The 18465-nt window shown below is 43.1% G+C and overlaps 1 protein-coding gene across 3 annotated transcripts in view; it reads right to left on the bottom strand.

The window, feature by feature from the left end:
• Window positions 1-14567: 14567 nt before the first annotated feature.
• CREB5 (cAMP responsive element binding protein 5) overlaps window positions 14568-18465 on the bottom strand; it is a 392673-nt gene continuing 388775 nt past the window's right edge. For all 3 annotated transcript variants that reach the window (XM_080664373.1, XM_080664374.1, XM_080664375.1), the window contains 2 exons: window positions 17477-17585; window positions 14568-16574 (listed from right to left, as the gene is read on the bottom strand). In XM_080664373.1, the coding sequence (XP_080520499.1) occupies window positions 16411-16574; window positions 17477-17585 (273 nt within the window). In that variant the 3' untranslated portion in view covers window positions 14568-16410. The remainder of the gene's footprint in view (window positions 16575-17476; window positions 17586-18465) is intronic.

Below are 18465 nucleotides of genomic sequence, written 5' to 3'. Positions count from 1 at the left end.
GTCCTTGGAGATTGGCCTGATCAGGTTCGCTAATGGTTGGGCCTTTTTGGTATTTGCTTACATAACACTATCAGGACACATGTCTTAAATATTTTATGAGGTTTAAAGGGTCGTTTTCATAACATGGCATTATATGGCCTGCAGACAGACGAGGAGGGAGGAAGAAGGGCTGGGCCTATGCCGAGTGACATAAGTGTAATACACATTCTGATATTAAGAATTTGATGAACTTGATAACAAGACTGCAGGTGTTAAGATGTTGGCTCTCTGTGCATCGTAAAGACGGCTGTTAGAGCGCCGTGCACTTTACTTAAGTGCATCTCCCTTCGCTGGTCTAATCGACACGGGAACATAAAAATCGCGTGGTCCTGACCTGTGTCTCTGCTGCCCCTGGCTCTGCAGAACCAGATGTGGGCTAATGGCATGGCGGGCTGTTTGCTCCCCAGCACGGGGTTCAAAGGCTTCTTAGGGTAAGTGAGCACTTGGAAGGGGAGGGGGCATCCAGCCATTAGCTGAACGAGCTGGATGCACTGTCGGTGCAGAAGAGCCACTCTATTTGATTATTAAGTGTTTTTTAATCTGAAACTCTAAGTTAACAAGAATAAAATGAAATAACCCAGGAGCAGAATGTTTTCTTAAACCTTAAAAGGAGAGAAGCAACACCACCAGAGACACCGCCAGGGTCCTTTGGAACTTCCCTAGGCTGCTAGCTGCTTATAGAGCAGTGTCTGCTTTCAAACTATTCTCATGCAAATGAGTATTTCCATATCCCCCACCCTAGGAAACAGGGATTTCTACTGACTCTTTGGACAATGGAATTCCTCAGTTCTCCCTTTGACTAACCTGCCTCTGAGGATGAGGGTCATGATGCTGGTTGGAAACACTTGCTGTCAGGATGTGTTAGCTCTTTCCATGAAAGCTCCTTGGCTCCCTTGGCCTGATCTGTCTTCCTAATGAGTCAATCTGTTCTTAAGTTCAATCAGTAATTTTAAAATTGGAGCCGGAGTCAGAATTACTGGAAGGGCTTGCAAGGATACAGATCGCTGGGCCTCACTCCCGGAGTTTCTGGTTTAAAACGTCTACGGTGAGGCCTGAGATTTTGCATTTCCTACAGGATCCAACTGCTGGGATCCCAGGTCCACACTCTGCGAACCGCTGAATTCGGGGGTTTCTGAGAGCCCTTGGCAGCTCTAAACAATCCAATGAGCTTAGTGGAGGCTTTTCTCTCATTGTAACTGATCAACTAAAATAATCCAACCTCTTCCCATTTTCTATTAGTCAGAAAACCACCTGACCTCAACTAGAAAGGAGATTTTTCCCGAGTGCCTAAGTGGTAGAGTATTTACAACTACATGGAGGACCTTGAGACACGGTGCTAAGTGAGAATAGTCAGGCAGAGAAAGACAAATACTGTATGATATCAGTGATATATGAAATCTAATGAAAACCAAACAAACAAAAACAAGAGAGTAAAATAGCGGTTACCAAGGGCTGGAGGGTGGGGAGATACGTGAGATGTTGATTAGGGCACAAACTTGTAACTTGTAGGTAAATAAGTCCTGGAGACCTAAGGCACAGTATAGTGAATATAAACAACACTGTTGTATTATAATCATCAAACTTGCTAACAGACTGGATCTCAATTATTCCCACCACACACACACAAATACATATACACACACACACAGATAATTATGTGACGTGGTGCTATGACTATAATAGCAATCATATTACAGTATATAAAGATGTTCAATCAATATAGTGCATACCTTAAATTTACACAATGTTATAAGTCAAATATAGTTTAGTATAAATAAATAAATAAATAAATAAATAAATGAATGAATGAATGTGGTAGAGTGATGGAACCTTAAAGTTGGATTCTATTCTCAAGAGAAGGGCTAATCACACACTATTGAAATTCCTATTGATGAGTTTTGTAATCAGCAGAATGAGTTTTCTGCTTTACCCAAAATTGAAAGTAGGCATTCAATATGGATAATATTTTTCCTTGGTGTAGACTGGAGGCCTGTGTTAGAACCACGCAGGCTTACTGGATGAAAGGAAGACCTGAAGCAAGTGTTGGGTGGGAAGTAGAAAAGGAGGAGAAAAAGCGGAAGTAGAAATGAGCAGTGGAGGCTGTGTGTTCAGGAGCGAATGAAATGTGTACCTGCCCCAGTGAGTATATGTGGTCTTCTTAGACCCTTTGGTTCCTTTCCTATTGGTTCCTTTCCTGACCACGTTCTCCAAACCAAGGTCACGGATGGAGAAGGTCTACCTAAAGGAGTGTTTTTTCAAACTCCAAAAAAGCTTGGCAATAACCTGAGGTTCTTACTAAAATGCAGATTCTGGTTCATTAGGTCTAGGGCGGAGCCTGAGACTCTGCATTTCTGACCAGCTCCCAGGTCCATGGTCACCAGGGCTGGCTTCAGGGCGTGCACCAGTGCAGACGTGCAGGGCGAAGCCTGAAAGCATCACATTGCTTTCTTCTGGTTGATCCTCTTACCGGACAGCCATGCCATCAACTGTGTGCTTGGTTTGCCTTCTGTGGCATCTGAGGCCAGGGGAGTTGTGTTTCTCTCCTTTGTTTAAGTGATGCTGATCCTGCCTAGTTTGTCTCTGGAGATCATTCAGCAAATGCTCTCCTTTGCTATGTTTCAAATCTCCCTCTAAATTAGGCCACATTTTCCTCTGCTACATTGTCAGTCTGACTTCATTTTTCAAGTGAATCTTATTACCTGGTTTCTGGTAGTCACCTCTAGTTTCCTCGACCTTCCCCTCTATCCTGGACCAAAAGATGAAAAGAGGACAAAGCAGGTGCTGACTCCCATGGATGTCTTTGAATCACCGGTAGCCCCAAGCCTTGGAAATGAATGCTATCCGGTGATTCTTTTTGCCTGACAAGCCTGCTTTCTTCATTTGCACAGTTTCAGTCCTTTTCAATGCCTGATGTATCTCCAACCCCAGCGAGCTGCTGGTCAGGGCAGTTTAATACATTTTGAGCATCTTATGTATTTAAGGCACTATGAGGATAGCAGCCTGGGTTCTCGGTTTATTTGTAACCCAGGAGAAAACATGGATGGAGGGGAATTACTTTAGGTAAGACTGAGATAGCATGTTCTATTGAGCTGTGAACCAGCAGCTGAGGACACACTGCAGCTGTGACGTCAATGGCGTTGCAAGAACCAGGATGACCAGGTAAGGTTCGTCCTCTGGATCCTCTCAGAATCCCCCCACTCGCAGGTTTTCAGCATCCGTGTTGGGCAAATAATAGATCTGGCTACTTCCATGGGATTGGCAACGTCTGTGACCTTTTGCTGCAGTCAACATATTCAGTGACTGTGTTTTGTAGCTAGCACAGGGATGTTCAAGTTTCTTAGTCTGAAGGCCTCACTTTTGAAAAACAAACATTTCCTCAGCACTGTGCTGGCCCTTGTGTAATACCTCACAGGCACCTCAGTGTTGTTCTGATTTACAGATGCACGAACGGAGGCCTTTAAGGGTGAATATGCCAGGTGCAACAGCCAATGACAGCAACATTCAGGCTTAGAAATGCTGGCGTCAAGTTCGTTGTACTGACTCATGGGACATGTGCACCTGAAAAAAGTTCTAAATACTTTGTTCATTTACAATTTTTACTTTTATTGTCCCTGATGAATTTTCTCTATAATTCAGAAGAGCTTTGACATTGTGAAAGAAAGAAAGAAAGAAAGAAAGAAAGAAAGAAAGAAAGAAAGGAAGGAAGGAAGGAAGGAAGGAAGGAAGGAAGGAAGGAAGGAAGGAAGGAAGGAAGGAAGGAAGAAAGGAAGAAAGAAAGAAAGGAAAGGTAAGTGACTTTGGGGGGTTGATTTTGGAAACTCTCTCATGTGAATCTATATATTAATCTCTTCTTAGTTAATCTTATTTTGGTTTAGTCAAGAAGTGGCCCAGGTACAGTGGAGTGAGTCTTATCATCCATCATTGATGTCTAACGCACAGTGTCTGGATTTAGAGACTATTGAAGTAACTGGACCTCCAGATCCAAAGTGTCTGGGATCGGAGAGACAGGCTGCCTACCCAGACACACAAACTAGGCCATGTAACTGGGACAAGTAGGAGGATATTCATTTGAATGAACTAAAAAATATATCAGTGTGTAACCAATTTTAATTTACCTTTGAGGTCTAGTTAAATGTTCTCTCCCTTTTTTGTTTTATTATAAAAGATAATTTCCTTATTTAGCTATACTTATGGACTCAATTTGGAGGACAGTAATATATTCAATTCCCAGGAAAAACAAAATAGAAAATCATTGGGGCCAAGAGGAAGAACAATATAAAACATTGGCCTAGAAATCAGAATACCTGGTGTCCAGTTTCACTGCGTGACCTTGAATGAGTTATTTAACCATATTGGGCCTCTGCTTTCTTGCTGTAGAATGAGAAAGTTGAACTAGCTTCTCTCTGAAGGTTCCTCTATTCCTAAGTCCTACTTTGCTATTACAATTAATTCCCATTAGACAAAAACATGAAAGTAAATGCCCTTCTTTCTTTCCTTCCTTCCTTCCTTCCTTCCTTCCTTCCTTCCTTCCTTCCTTCCTTCCTTCCTTCCTTCCCTCCCTCCTTTTGCATTAGTCAGACTAGGTAAACTGCTACTAGAAAAAAATCTCAGTGGGTTATCAAAATGGAAGGTTACTTCTTATTTTTACAACTCCAACATGCTTATTTCTGGTCTCTCCTGGGCATCTGTCTGTTCTACATGCAGTGACTCAAGGATCCAGGCAATTTTCAAATGGTGCTTTTTCATCCTCCAGGGCCTCAGAATCCTCTGCAAGAGCCTTGTCAGGGGAATGAAGAGTCTGGAGGATCCCACAGAGGTTTTAGGGGCCAGAGCACGTTCCCTTGGCCATGTCACCTGGTTCCACCTGCTTATAGTGGGCCTAGGAAAGGTGGTCCCCATGACTGCTTAGGAGGAAAATGAAAATGCATCATCTCCTCCACAGTTCATTCATTTAACTAATATTTATTAAGTGGCCACTATATGCCAGGTGCTATAGTTGACACTGGGGCATGATAGATTACCCTTTTCTTATGAATCTTAATTCTAGTGGGGACAATTATTTATATATATACTAGTAGCCCTGCACAGGAATCCATGTGCCAGTAGCTGGACAGGAGCTAGCTGCCGCCCTCCAGTAGCTCTCCGCCCACTGCCCCGCCCTCCTGTAGCTCCCCCCACCCCCCTTACCCCCACCCCCCCATAGCTTGCTGCCCTGCCCCCTCCTGTAGCTCTCTGCCGCCCACTTGTAGCTCACTGCCCCAGCCTCCTGCTGATCCGTGATCCGGTCATTATGCAGTCGGTCATTATGCTTCCTGGAGTAATGACCATTTGCATATTACATCTTTATTATATAGGATACACATGTGTGTGTATGCAAAATATGTATATATGTAATATGTATGTGTAATATCTATTAGTAATAGTAATCTGAGTTTAAAAATAACAGCACAAGGCAATAATATTTTGAGAACTGATATATCCATATATATATCCTAATAAAAGAGTAATATGCAAATTAACCATCACTCCGCTACACCCACAAGCCATGCCCACCAGCCAATCAGGAGCGAGTATGCAAATTAACCCAACCAAGATGGCTGCAGCCACGGAGCGAGCAGCAGGCTTGGGTTTCCCCGGCAGTGGAGGAAGCCAAGCTTTCCGCCTGCCCTGGCCTGCCTTGGCCTCCACTCAAGGCTACAAAGTTTCAATTTTAGAAGATAAATAAATCCCAACAAAAATGGGTGTGGCCACGGAGCTGGAGAGAGCAGGAGGCTTGAGTTGACCCTGGCAATGGAGGAAGCCAAGCTTTCTGCACACCCTGGCTGGCCCAGGCCTCCATTCAAGGCTACAAAGTTTCAATTATAGAAAATAAATAAATCCCAACAAAAATGGCTGCGGCCACAGAGCGAGCAGGAGGCTTGGCTCTGCTCAAGGCTACAAAGTTTCAATTGTAGAAGATAAATAAACCCCAGATACCAGGGCCTCCACTTGGGTCGCAGGGGGCATGGCTGTCCTACAAACCACCACAGGCCCCTCGCCCAGGCCACCCCACACCCCAAGGGAACCCCTACCCTGATCTGGGACACCCTTCAGGGCAAACCAGCTAGCCCCCACAGGTGCACCAGGCCTCTATCCTATCTAATAAAAGAGTAATATGCAAATTGACAATCACTCCAACACACAAGATGGCTGCCCCCATGTGGTCAAAGATGGCTGCCCCTACATGGACACAAGATGGCCACCACAAGATGGCCAGCAGTTGAGAGGGACCAGGTCTGCAAGGGAGGGCAGTTGTGGGCGATCAGGCTAGCAGAGAGGGCAGTTGGGGGGGACCAGGCCTGCAAGGGAAGGCAGTTAGGGGTGACCAGGCCGGCAGAGGAGGGAAGTTGGGGGTGATCAAGCCTGCAGGGGAGGGCAGTTAGGGGTGACCAGGCCGGCAGAGGAGGGAAGTTGGGGGCGACCGGGCCTGCAGGGAAGGGCAGTTGAGGGGGAGCCAGGCCTGCAGGGGAGAGCAGTTGGGGGGGACCAGGCCTGCAGGGGAGGGCAGTTAGGGGTGACCAGGCCTGCAGGGGAGGGCAGTTAAGGGCAAACAGGCTGGCAGGGGAGCAGTTAGGCATCAATCAGGCTGGCAGGGGAGTGGTTAGGGGGTGATCAGGCTGGCAGGCAGAAGCGGTTAGGGGCAATCAGGAAGGCCGGCAGGTGAGCAGTTGGGAGCCAGCAGTCCTGGATTGTGAGAGGGATGTCCAACTGCCCGTTTAGGCCCGATCCCAGTAGGATCAGTCGGACATCCCTTGAGGGGTCCCAGACTGGAGAGGGTGCAGGCTGAGCTGAGGGACACCCCCCTCCTGCACCTCCCCCCATGCACGAATTTCGTGCACTGGGCCTCTAATATATATATAGTCTTTTTTGTTTCATTTAATCCCTACAGTAACCCTATGAAGTAGATGCTATTATTATCCCCATTTTGCATATAAGGAAAATGAGGCCCAGAGAGGTTAGAGATCTTGCCCAAGGTCATACAACTAGGAAGCAGTGGAGCCCAGCAAGAGCCAGGCAGTTTGATGCCAGAGCCCAGGTTCTGTCCTGTTACTCTCAATGCAGGGAAGTTCCTCTGGCTGAAACCTGCTTGGAACCCATTCATAATTAATTTGCTGACAACATGAATGGGAATATGTGAATGCACTTTGCAAACTGGGAAACATTATAACATTAACTTGTTTCTCAGACCACACTTGGCCTCAGTATCTTAATGGTTTCCTGTTGTCTATCGCTTAAGGTTTAAATTCCTTAGACCTCTGCTGTCTTGCTTCAGTTTCCTTCACTCCTGCCACACTAGATACACCATCTTCCCAGAATATGACCCAAACATGCCTGGCCTTTTGTCCATCTGGTTTCAGAAAATCATTATTCTGCATCCTCGGCCAGCACTTGGTTAAATCACCTTTGTGCCTTCCAGAGTACTAGCACACAGTACGTGCTAAATAAATGCCTGACAGATTAAAGCAAAGACAGAAAGGCGAGGGGAAGGGAGAGCCATAGATGATACAAAATTTAAGGTGATCAATGACTTATCCTGTGTAAATGCAATACAATCATATTTAAATATTCTCAACAATTTCCTTGCTAGATGGTGTATTATGGAATTGTACACTTGAAACCTATATACTTTTATTAAACAATGTCACCCTAATAAATTCAATGAAAATAAAAAAATAAATGTGTCAATATAAAAAAAAGAGTATTGAGAAATTGAACTATGTTGTGAAGGCAGGATCTTTTGTTTTTTTAGTCATTTAAACAAACGTATAGGCAGATCTTTTCCTGAGAGAGTACAGGTGCCTTATGGGAGTCCTTGTAAACCACTTGGGTCCATGTTGTAGTAATGTTGATTTCAAAAGATAAAGGGGAGATTCCTGACAGTTGCTATGAGTCAGCCTCCCTTTGGTACAGGGAATTTGATGTGAGCAAAAACATGGTAGCTGACAACATCAAAGATGAAACTTAGTGACAAAAAGCTTTATGACTTAATTCCCAAGTTTAAATATAACTATTTGCAATGATGATGATGATGATGATGATATTTTGCTATGTCAAACTCCTAAAAGATTATTTCTTAAATCTTATAATTTATCCAACCATCTACAGTTGCCAAAAGGCAGTAGCTTCTGAGGTGTACGAGTCTGGAACTCTCTTTATATTTTTAAAATCAGTATTTTTTTTTTCTTTTACAGCCTAAGTCCCATGCTTGTTTTGATGAAGTCAGCATTACTGCCATGGGAACAGGCCTCACACAGTGTCTTGTGTTCAACTACTTTAAAAGGGGGTGCCCATCGTGCTCCAGAATTTTATGGTCTCATAATGAAGATCCTTAGGTCCCAAACCACAAAGCAGGTTACCCTACCTTTTTTTAAAAAAACCCTGTTTTTATTGGATAAGAAAACATGTAAAGCAAAATTAAAAGGTGATCCAGTAACCAACCAATAACCAACTACAATAGCAATTGTCAGACAAAAGGACATTGTGAAGCTCCAGAGACACCCAGGGATGAAGATAGGGTAAGAATTAAAGTTGTCTCTCTGCAAACTGTAAATGTGGGCTCACAACATTTTTTTTTAACCAATAGTAATGGCTTTGAAATGGCAAATGAGCATGGGATGGGCATTAGAAAGACTCGCTTGGGGACTCTGAGAGTACTAAGTGGTCTAAATGTAACTGTAACAGATGGGGTTGCCATTAGAATAGCAATCATTTCCATCCTCCTCTCCAAATTGTTGTTCCTGTCCCAATTTCAAATATCCTGTCTCACTGTCAGGCTAGGTGTCAGAGGACATGTCCTATGGTCATAGGACCAGGGGGATGGGTTGGAGAAAACAGTAAGGAAACGGCAGACCATTCATTCCACTGATGTTTATTGTGCGCCCATCGTGTATCCACTGTTCTAGTTCTTGGGTCACAAGGGTGAACAAAACAGAGAATGCCCTTGCTCTTGTGGAGCTTACATTCTACTTGGGGGAGACGGACAATGAAACATAACATCGAAATGTAAATTATGTTAGATGGTGGGGAATACAATGGAAAACATAGTCTGGGCAAGTCAGGAGAATAAAGAGGGAGGGTGATAGAATTTCATATAGGATGGCCAGGAGGGCTTAACTGAGAGGGAGACAGGTGAGCTACGCCGACTTTTGGGGGGAAATATCTGGGTAGAGGAATGAATGGCATGTACAAAGGCATTCAGGTGGATGGTGCAAGGGGTGTTTGAGGAACCTTAAAGAAATTGATGAAGCTGGAGAGGTGTGAGGGGGGCGGGGAATGGTAGGAGATAAGCTTAGGGAATGAACATGGGGAGGGGGTTGGTCAGGTAAAGCCTTTATAGGAGTTGGTAGTAAGGAACTTGCTTTTGCTCTGAATGAGGGAAGAAGTCCTTGTAGTGTTTCAGCAGTGGAGGAACATGATCTGACATTCATTTTCAAAGGCTTCCTCTGGCTGCCAGGTAGGAGAATATTGCAATAATTCAGGTGAGAGATGCTGGTAGCTTAGATGGAGCTGTAACAGTAAAGTAATTGGTGAAAAATGATGGCTGGATTCTCGCTGTGCTGATGAGTCAGATAGTTAGTGTAAGTGAAAGAGGAGAGTGACTGAAGAAAAAATTTTATGAGAACAATGAAGAGGAAGAAAGAGAAAGGAAGGTAGGTAGATATCTAGAAACGGGCATGCACAAAGGGGCTAAGACTATCCTTAGGCTTTCTCTGGAGAAATTTTTCTCTGGAGGTCAAGCAAAGAACTCCAGGATTTCATTGCCTGAGTAGTCAGCCTGTGATTCTTGGTTCCTAAATAAAACCTGAACGTGAATTTATGTTGGCTGCATTTCTTGACTGTTGAAATCTGCTAACCCCAAAGTGAAGTTGAGTTGTATGGCCAACCCACTGGGAGTGAGTCAGACTGGTAGCCTCAGTTGGGAAGGTGGATGGAAGAGGAAGTGGAAGGAAGACTCATGATGGTCTGGGAAGGAGAAAGTCTCACCCTCTTTTGTCCCTGATAATGGTGACCCTGAAAGATTAAGTCTTGGTTTACAAGGCATGAATGAGATCAAGTGTAGAATAGAGTTCGTTTCCCCAAACCCAAATTTCACCATACAAAGGTTACGTAATATTATTTGCATTTGAGTGCTTTATTATATTGGAATTGCAGTGATATTAACATTTGTACAAATGCACAAAATCTTGTCTCTTCTTGCTAAAAAGAGATGTAAAAATCTGACCTAGTTGAACAGTCTTAATGAACTCATTGTCCATTGGTAACAATAATGTGTTCACTATGCAACAAAAAGCTTAACATAAAATTAAACATATTAAATGCTGCAGCAATTATTTACAGGTATGTACCCCAAAATTGTTTTCTCCTCCCAGTAAGGAAGGTGGTTGCTTTACAAATAGACAAACAAACACAAATGCTTTGCTGTTTACAATTACAAACAACCCCCAGTCTAGAACTTAAAGTGACAGCACCTTTTTTTGGGGACTTTCTTAGTTAACACTTACTTTGTACAATGCTAAAATTTTCTCTTTTAGTTCTATTTTTGCACAATATCTATATTCCAATTGTCCTGGAATATTGTGTTTGAACCGAGCCATTTTTTTTCTGGGCTTTTCCAGAAGATCCCAAACCCCATGTCCTCCCCAAGGAGAACATTTCAAAGCTTATTTTTTCTTCCAGACAAGCCTCAAAGGCAGAACTCTATGAGGCAGGTGTGATTTAGCAGAACGTAGAAGGAAAGAGGGTAGGTAGGTCCTTTTTTTTTTTTTTTTTTTTACTGGCTGGCTGGTAAGGGTCCTTTCTTTGAATGCCCTCCACGTCAGCACTGGGATACCTTTCGTGACCCCCTAAGTGTCCAGGGCACTGGCATTCTCAAAGGAGCAAACCAGCCTGGGGAGCTTAGTGTGATATGACTTTAATGATGCATTTAAAGCTACTTCATTCAGGCTCCACATTCTCTGTCCTGAGGCTACCATAATTCTGTAAAAACAAAAGTTCTATAAAGTTCCATAACATGAAACTCAATGCAAGAAAATCTCAAATGGCATAAGAGCTTTCTAAATCCTGACTTCCAATGAGTTAGATACTGTAAGTTGGTCTACATTGAACAGCTGATAATGATTGGTTCCCTCTGATGATAAGCTTTGAAAGGTATCAGAGTGCCATGGAAGAATATTCATCTTGAAACAAATGCTGGCAATTTGGCCTTACCCCTCCCCCCATCTTCAACGTGTGGTTAAATAGTTTTTATTTAAAAATAGACAATTTATAAAGAAAAAAATATATAAACACTCTTTAAGCAATTTGGCTATAAGCATTACATCACTGAGAAACTCCACAAGAAATAGTAAAATATTTTGAATGGACATACACTTTTTTATTTTCACAACACGATGAGCGAAGGTTTATTTTTTCTTTTCATTTCTTTGTTTTGGTATTGGAGTTTACTTGTAAGTTTATTGCTTCAGTGTCGTCTTGTCCTTTCTTAGATTACAACTGTAAAATAAAGGCGCTGTCCCTAATTTTGTTACAAGGCAACGTTGCATTTTTGAGACCTAGGAATGGACTAGAAAGGACCACTGCTATTTCAGCAGCCTCAGAGAGACCATGGCTAGAACAGTCCACCATGATGTGCACAACAGTAAGTCTCCTGGCTCATTCAGGACACTTTGGTTCAGAGGATAAGATAGAAAATTCTTAAGTGTAGCTTAGCTGCTGCCTCACATCTGTTGCATAATATAACATTTTACAAAAACATGCTGTGAATAAAGGTACAGAGTACAAACTGGCTCTTCTCCTGCGCATTCTCGTAGCAGGCTTCTAGGCGATGTGAGCAGCACATCTTCGCTAGGCTACTTAGGACCACACGCAAGTGTACCTGGTGCAAATATTACGTAAAGGATGTTAAATGATGCAGCTCAGAGCCTGGGAGGAAGGGCTGGGGTTCAGTGAAGAGGGAGGGGGGAAGGCAAGTTTGAGGACGGGGTGGAGGTTCAAGAGAGAACAAGAGAAAGGGATGAGAAAAGCTAAAGTGCAACTTTAAAATATAAATTATTTTAAGCAGAAGAGAGGTTTTCTAAATTGCTACTGTTCGCATAGGCACAGTTTCATTCAAATTTAAATGGGTTTCCTTTTCCTTCTCAGATAGACTGCATAATGGCGTTTGAGCGGCTTAAAGCGACTGCACATTGTTTGAGAAGGGACAATAAGAGCACGAAGAGCTGAATAGTGCAAAGCACTCGAGGAAATCGGGGTTGGGTGGAGAGACGCAGAGATGAAGTTGTTTTTACACTTTTACAAGAAAGTGTTCCAGTTGTAGGTACTGAGCCCCTTTAGCTGAACTCTGCTCCCTAAAGGGGAGAGCTTACTTTACACATGCACAAAGGAATAAATGTATTTTTATTTTTTTTTTTTTAAAAAAAGCTGTTCAGAACAGATTAAAAAATAACTCACAGAGCAATAATAATCCTTGATATTTCTATGCAAAGAGGTCCAAGCAAACATTTCCACCAGATGATGGAGCGCAGCCATTGAAACCCTGAAAAAGAGGCTACATACACTAGAGTAGTTTATTGTGAGCGAATACTTTAAAAACAAGTAGGTCCTACAGAAGAATACTGTTCAAATGGAATGTTTAAAAATAACATTTATTAATAAATATCTTATAAAATTCTAAATTAATAGATTCCTGTTCAAATTTTGCTTTGGTCCTTGACTTCCACTGTATACACACATACATACATATATATTTTCTTAGATGATTTTTATTAACCAGAAAGCACATTCTATTCTAACCGAATGGCTAGTTTTATAGCCGTTACTGAAGCTTAACCTACCACCCCCAGCCAAGGGCTGGTCTTTCGCTGCAGCTCGTTTAAGATTTCAAATGAGGAGTCAACAGACACACTCCAATGTGCTTCACTGACAGGCAAGCACCACCTGAACATTCACCGTTGATGCCCCTCTCTTGGGAACTTGCTGCGTTTGACCGAATCGGCTCCAGAGAGCATTTGCCCCAAGTCAGTCACGCTCATGCTAACCATGCAGTGACAGCACACACTGGCTCCCACAAGCTGTGCTGAGACGGTGGCTTGCGGACATTGACTTGGAGGTGGGAGCAGGGTGAGCGGGAGGGTATAGGGAAGGCTTCTGACCTAACACCTGGCTTTGAAATAAGTGCATTCATCCTGGCTAGGATTGCCACCATACCTGTCCCTGCCTATGTTGGGAAGTGTCTTAAGGAGAAACCATTCAGATGTGGATGCCTCAGCTTCAGGGAGGATTCAGCTGGTAGAAACACTACCGGGTGTACTTATCTAAGGTGTTAACTCCCATCACATAAGGCAGGGGAGGAAAAAGGTAGAAATTTCCAGGTAGGCTGGCAGTGACTTCAGAGGCACATCCTGCCGATAAAAATATGCCAAGGGAGTGAGGAAGGCAGCGCTGCAGAGCCCTCGGGGTGAATGCTCTGAAGATCACTGCAACTGATTCATGAAATTATGGACGGGTGACCCAGGAGTTCAGTGGGAGAGAAGAATGGGGGAGAAAGACATTTTCCCAGATTGGCAAAAAGTGTAGGGCAAGAGGGAGGACTGATTATTCCACAGTCCAGAGAAAACTGGTCCTCCGAGGGAAATCACTTCATATGGATAAGCCGAGTGTTGGATGTGACCAATGAGCCTTTCTGTTTGGGATTTCAAGCCCTGAGAACGAGCTGGCATCTTCCATGGACTGTTTCCACATTGCTAACGAACACACCTAACGGCCCTGTGTGTAACAAGAAGACAGTTCCTTCTAATTATACGCGGAGGCCCGTTGGCCAACGTGTGTGGCTGGTTCGCCTACTTAGCATAAAGAACAGACATAATTGAGCTATATAGAATGCACATCAGTCAAACTGTCAAGTTGCTGAATTAAGGAAACTCAGGCAAGTTCTTAACTGCAGAGGCTTTGGGTTTAGCAACTAAATATTTCAGACAAGAGGTGGAACAACAGTAAACCATAATTTTAGTGACAACCCACTCCCTGGACATTCTGGTATCACCAGTGGATTTTTAAAAAATCCGTTTCATAAGTGCTATGCATGCAGTAAAGAAAGAAAAGTTTTTGTTGACTTAAAGCAAAAATTAAAATTAAAAAACCCAAACAAACATTTCAATGAGCTATTTTTCCTTTGTAGAGGGACACATAGATAGTCCTAGGCAGGAGTAATGAAAAAATTATTTTTCATTTCAATAAAGAGATAAGAATGTTAAACTTCTTTTTTAGCTAAATCTTCAATGTTTCTTAGGAAGCTAGTTAGGTTAAACCACTCAACTGTTACTGCTGGGATTCAAAACAAGACAAAACAAAAAACAACTTTGAATTCAGTATTTAAAATACTTAAAAATGATATGTTCGTCTAAAATATAGAAAATCCTTTTTGTTTACATTTTTTTTCTCTTTTCTTTTTTTTTTGTTTTCTTTTTTTGTTTGTTTTTGCTTTGATTTTTAGACCATATATCCAAGTCATGAGTTTCACTGGATACTCAAAAGTTTCTTTCGAAAGCACTGCATACATGAAAAGATTGTTGATAAATATTGATTTAAAAAGTAAGTTAGAAGATAAAACTGAAACTAGTTATAAAAATCATGCTTCACAACTCTCATATTTTCTTTTTTCTCCAAAATAGATTCTTACACTATAGTGAGAGAAAAACACACACACATCCTTCCTTTTTCCGAACTCTTATAAAAGCTACACCTTTTGTAAAATACTATTCCTTTAAATCCCATGAACACACACACACACACACACACACACACACACACACATGTTAGGAGGTCAAGCATTCAAATGGAGATGAAACACCAGCACCTGTCTAGACTGCTAAAGAGAAACATTAGCCTGGTTATTTGTGAGATGTGATATTAAAACATTAGCACAGTAGAATGGCTTGATTCAAGGAGGCACAACTGTGGTTTGGAACTATCTGCTCTGTATAATGGGCAATCCCACAAAAGTTGCTGAAAATGTAAATCAGAATTGTTCGGGAGAGCGGAGCAGCCATGTCCATGGGTCCTTTCTTTCACTGCCGTGGGAGGGCGGGAAGCGCCCCAATGGAACATTAGCTTTTCTTTCTCTCTTTGTTCCTCCTCTAGTTCATCTACTTTCACCCACCAGAACAGCGAAGCTGGTTCCACAGGCTTAAGAAAACACACACACAACAATAAATCTCAGGCTATTAGTAGCTGATGACTGAACAATGTAATTCGTGTAGTGCATAGAGCCCTTCGGAATTATTATATAGTCCATGGGTTTTCGACGTCATAGACAGGCCATATAAAACCAGCTGTGATTTGAGGGTGTGATGTTATAGCCTCGCATCCTGATTTGGACTTTCACAATCGAGGCTTACAAGGCTCCCTTCCCTAGTGTCTCCACAGCTGGCACTCAACAGTGCTTCACCTACGGCTAAGCCACTTTTTATTTGCTCTGATTATTAAAAACATTAAATCAGGCACATTAAACATCTCCTGGTCACTCTTTTGTAAGAAGCACGAGTTGAATGAACTCCAGCTGCAGGTCAAGGGCAAGGGAAGCGATGGCTAGGTCCACGTTGCTGAGGTTTGCTTTTATTTTTTCTTTAAACATTATTTTCTTCTTTACATGCAATGCTCAAGGGGGAAAAATAAAGCAGAAGGAAGTCAAGATGTAGAGTAAACAGAGAGGCCAAGAAGGAGGGGAAATGGAGACGGAAGTGGGCACTGGAGGAAGTGGGCCAAGGGGAGCGGGAGGGTGGGAGACGCCTGGTGGCGTTATTTGGACATCAATGGATCTTACGCTGTTTATAGTACGAGAAACAAAGCTGTGGAAAAGGCTCTGTGTTTATCTGGGATTCTGGTGACATCACAGCGCAAGTTCAACATGGGATACGATGTCATCAGACGTCTCACCCAGTTGCCTTGCATCTGCTGACATCTAGGCATGCCTCATTTTGGCTATAAGCTGCGGCTTAACAAGAGTCAATGTCTCAGGCAAAGGGTTGGACTGATAGTGAAACCATGACTATATACAGAAAGCATTCAGTTCATAAACATGTAACTGGTACCAGAAAACTGGAGAAAAGCACCAAAGCATTTCCCAAGCTGATAGATAGTAATTGCATAACTCCCTTTTTTCTCATAGAACTAAGTATAAAAGACAACATTTCCATAATGACTATAAAAACGAAAGCCAGTCTCTGAAGAACTGAGGAGTCTTCCAGGTCTGAGTTAATTCTAAAAATGCCCTTCAAGGAAAGGACGCACGGGACGCGGCAGCTCTTCTTGGAGGCAAGGTCTGACCCCTGGTTTTTAAAGGATGGGATTCAGGTCTGTTCTGTGAGTGGTGAGCTGGCTGAGGGTGGAGCTCCCCACCACCTCGCTGACCGCCGAGGACGTGGTGATGGTGTTATGCTGGATGACCTGCTGCTGGGAGCAAGCGGGGACCGGGCTCGCGGGAGGGCTGCTCTCCGGACCTAGGAAAAAACACACACACACCCCAATATAGCTCTTTCCTGGGTGACTTGTGGACTACTCAAGTCTAGAAAAATACTACTAGACGTTTACTAGAAATAGAAGAGTTTTCACACATGTTCTCCTGGGGGTTAATTTCAGAACTTTAAACGGTAGTCACAAAGCTATGCCTTCCCAGTTTAGAGCTACAAGCAAAGCCATGCTTTCTAGATCAGCAGAATGGTTGGATGTGTTTGAGTCTCGGGATGTGACGTTCCCCACCTGGTATTTTCAAATAGCCGTCCATACATCAAATGTGGAAAAATACTCACATGTGGTGGGAGACTCTGTGTTGCTCAATCTAAAAAATTATTTGAAAATAAATTGACCTTCAGCCGTGAGTCCCTGCACCTCCCACCACCCCCGACTCAGCTAATAGTTAACCAATCTACTGACATTCCAGCTACAGAACTTGGGGTCTAAGAAAAGGAATCCACTTTATACATTGATAAACTGAGGCAAGGTCACCAGTTTTTCAGCTCAGTGAATAACATGCTGCGTATCCTGAGGCACTGGATGTGATTCACCCAAGGCCTGTTTGCCAGCCCATGCGTTTCTCTGGAAGATTGCTAGCCCATGGTAATTGGGTGCCAGCAGACCATTTTTCTACTGTTTGCCGAGTTGGAATTTGGTAGGGTTTTACAATGTGAAATGCCAGGGAAGTCTAGCCAGAAATTATCGGGAGGTGGTGGGCGTGGTGCTGCCTGAGGCCTGCCTCTGGTGGCATCATCTGGTAGCCATCGGAGTTCTAGTGTCTGCCTGGATGTACAACCTCCACTTTACTCCTGCTCTTTCAATACAATTGAATGCAAAATTAGAGGCAAAACACTGAATATTAAAAACAGCAAGAAAGTCAATGACTTACTTAGATATCCTTGTGACTCTTTCTGCATGGCTGTTATGGGACAATCTTTATGCGTTAGCAACAACTGTTTCAGCTGCGCCACCTCGTTTTTCAACATGGACACTTCATTCTGGAAAGAGACGTAGGAGAGCCATGTTGAGAAGACCAGTGAACACAAACCTAAGGCTCACAATGAAACTGGTGAGCTTTTCTGTTATGTCTGAATGGCATTAAGAATATTATTTAACAGGATTTGCCTGGAAATGTGTAGCTTGCCTTCACTTTGGCCCTCACATTACCCGGGGCTTTCTCCAGAGACTAGGTTTCAATTCAAGAGCTGGGTCCTATCAAAAGTGCAGAGTCCCCCATTTAGGTTTACTCTGGAGCCAGGTTACTTGGGTGGGAATCTCCACTCTACACTCAATGAGTGACTCCAGGTAATGTAACCCAGTGAGCTCCAGGGACATTGTTTATAAGATGGGGATCAGAACAGCACAAAGTTCTTTGAGTTGTTGTGAGGATTAAATGAGGTCGTAGATGTAAAACACTCAGAACAATGCCTAGCACATAGTAAGCACTCAATAAATTTTAGCTATGGTAATTATCATCTTTACACTGTCTGACAAGCTCAGGTTGATGAGAAGGTGAATGTGAGGCAATGGGAAGACTTGTAGGGCTTCCAACGGAAATACCCTCAGAATAAGCTGACCAATCTACCACCAGATTTCCCCGAAGTTCCAAATGGGCTGTAGTTCAACAGAGCACGTCCCCCTGCCTGACGCTCACTTAGCAGGAGGCATGGAGGCACCTGGCACAAGCGTTGGTCCTGGACTAGTGGGATGAGGTCAGCCCAGGGAGACATGGGGCCATGAACTTCTGGATCCTGATAGAATTAATTTCATGGGTTCATTAACTATTTTGGCTAATTTCAGTCTATAAAGTCTTCCTCTGCGCCCCTTCTCCTCCCCCCATCAGTAGCAGGGTGTTGTGGATTGTATGTGAAATTTTCT

This window comes from Plecotus auritus (assembly GCF_963455305.1).
Source record: "Plecotus auritus genome assembly, chromosome: 4".
NCBI classification, from domain to species: Eukaryota; Metazoa; Chordata; class Mammalia; order Chiroptera; family Vespertilionidae; genus Plecotus; species Plecotus auritus.
Note: the sequence above shows the minus strand (reverse complement) of the source record. Positions and strands in the feature narration are given on the sequence as shown.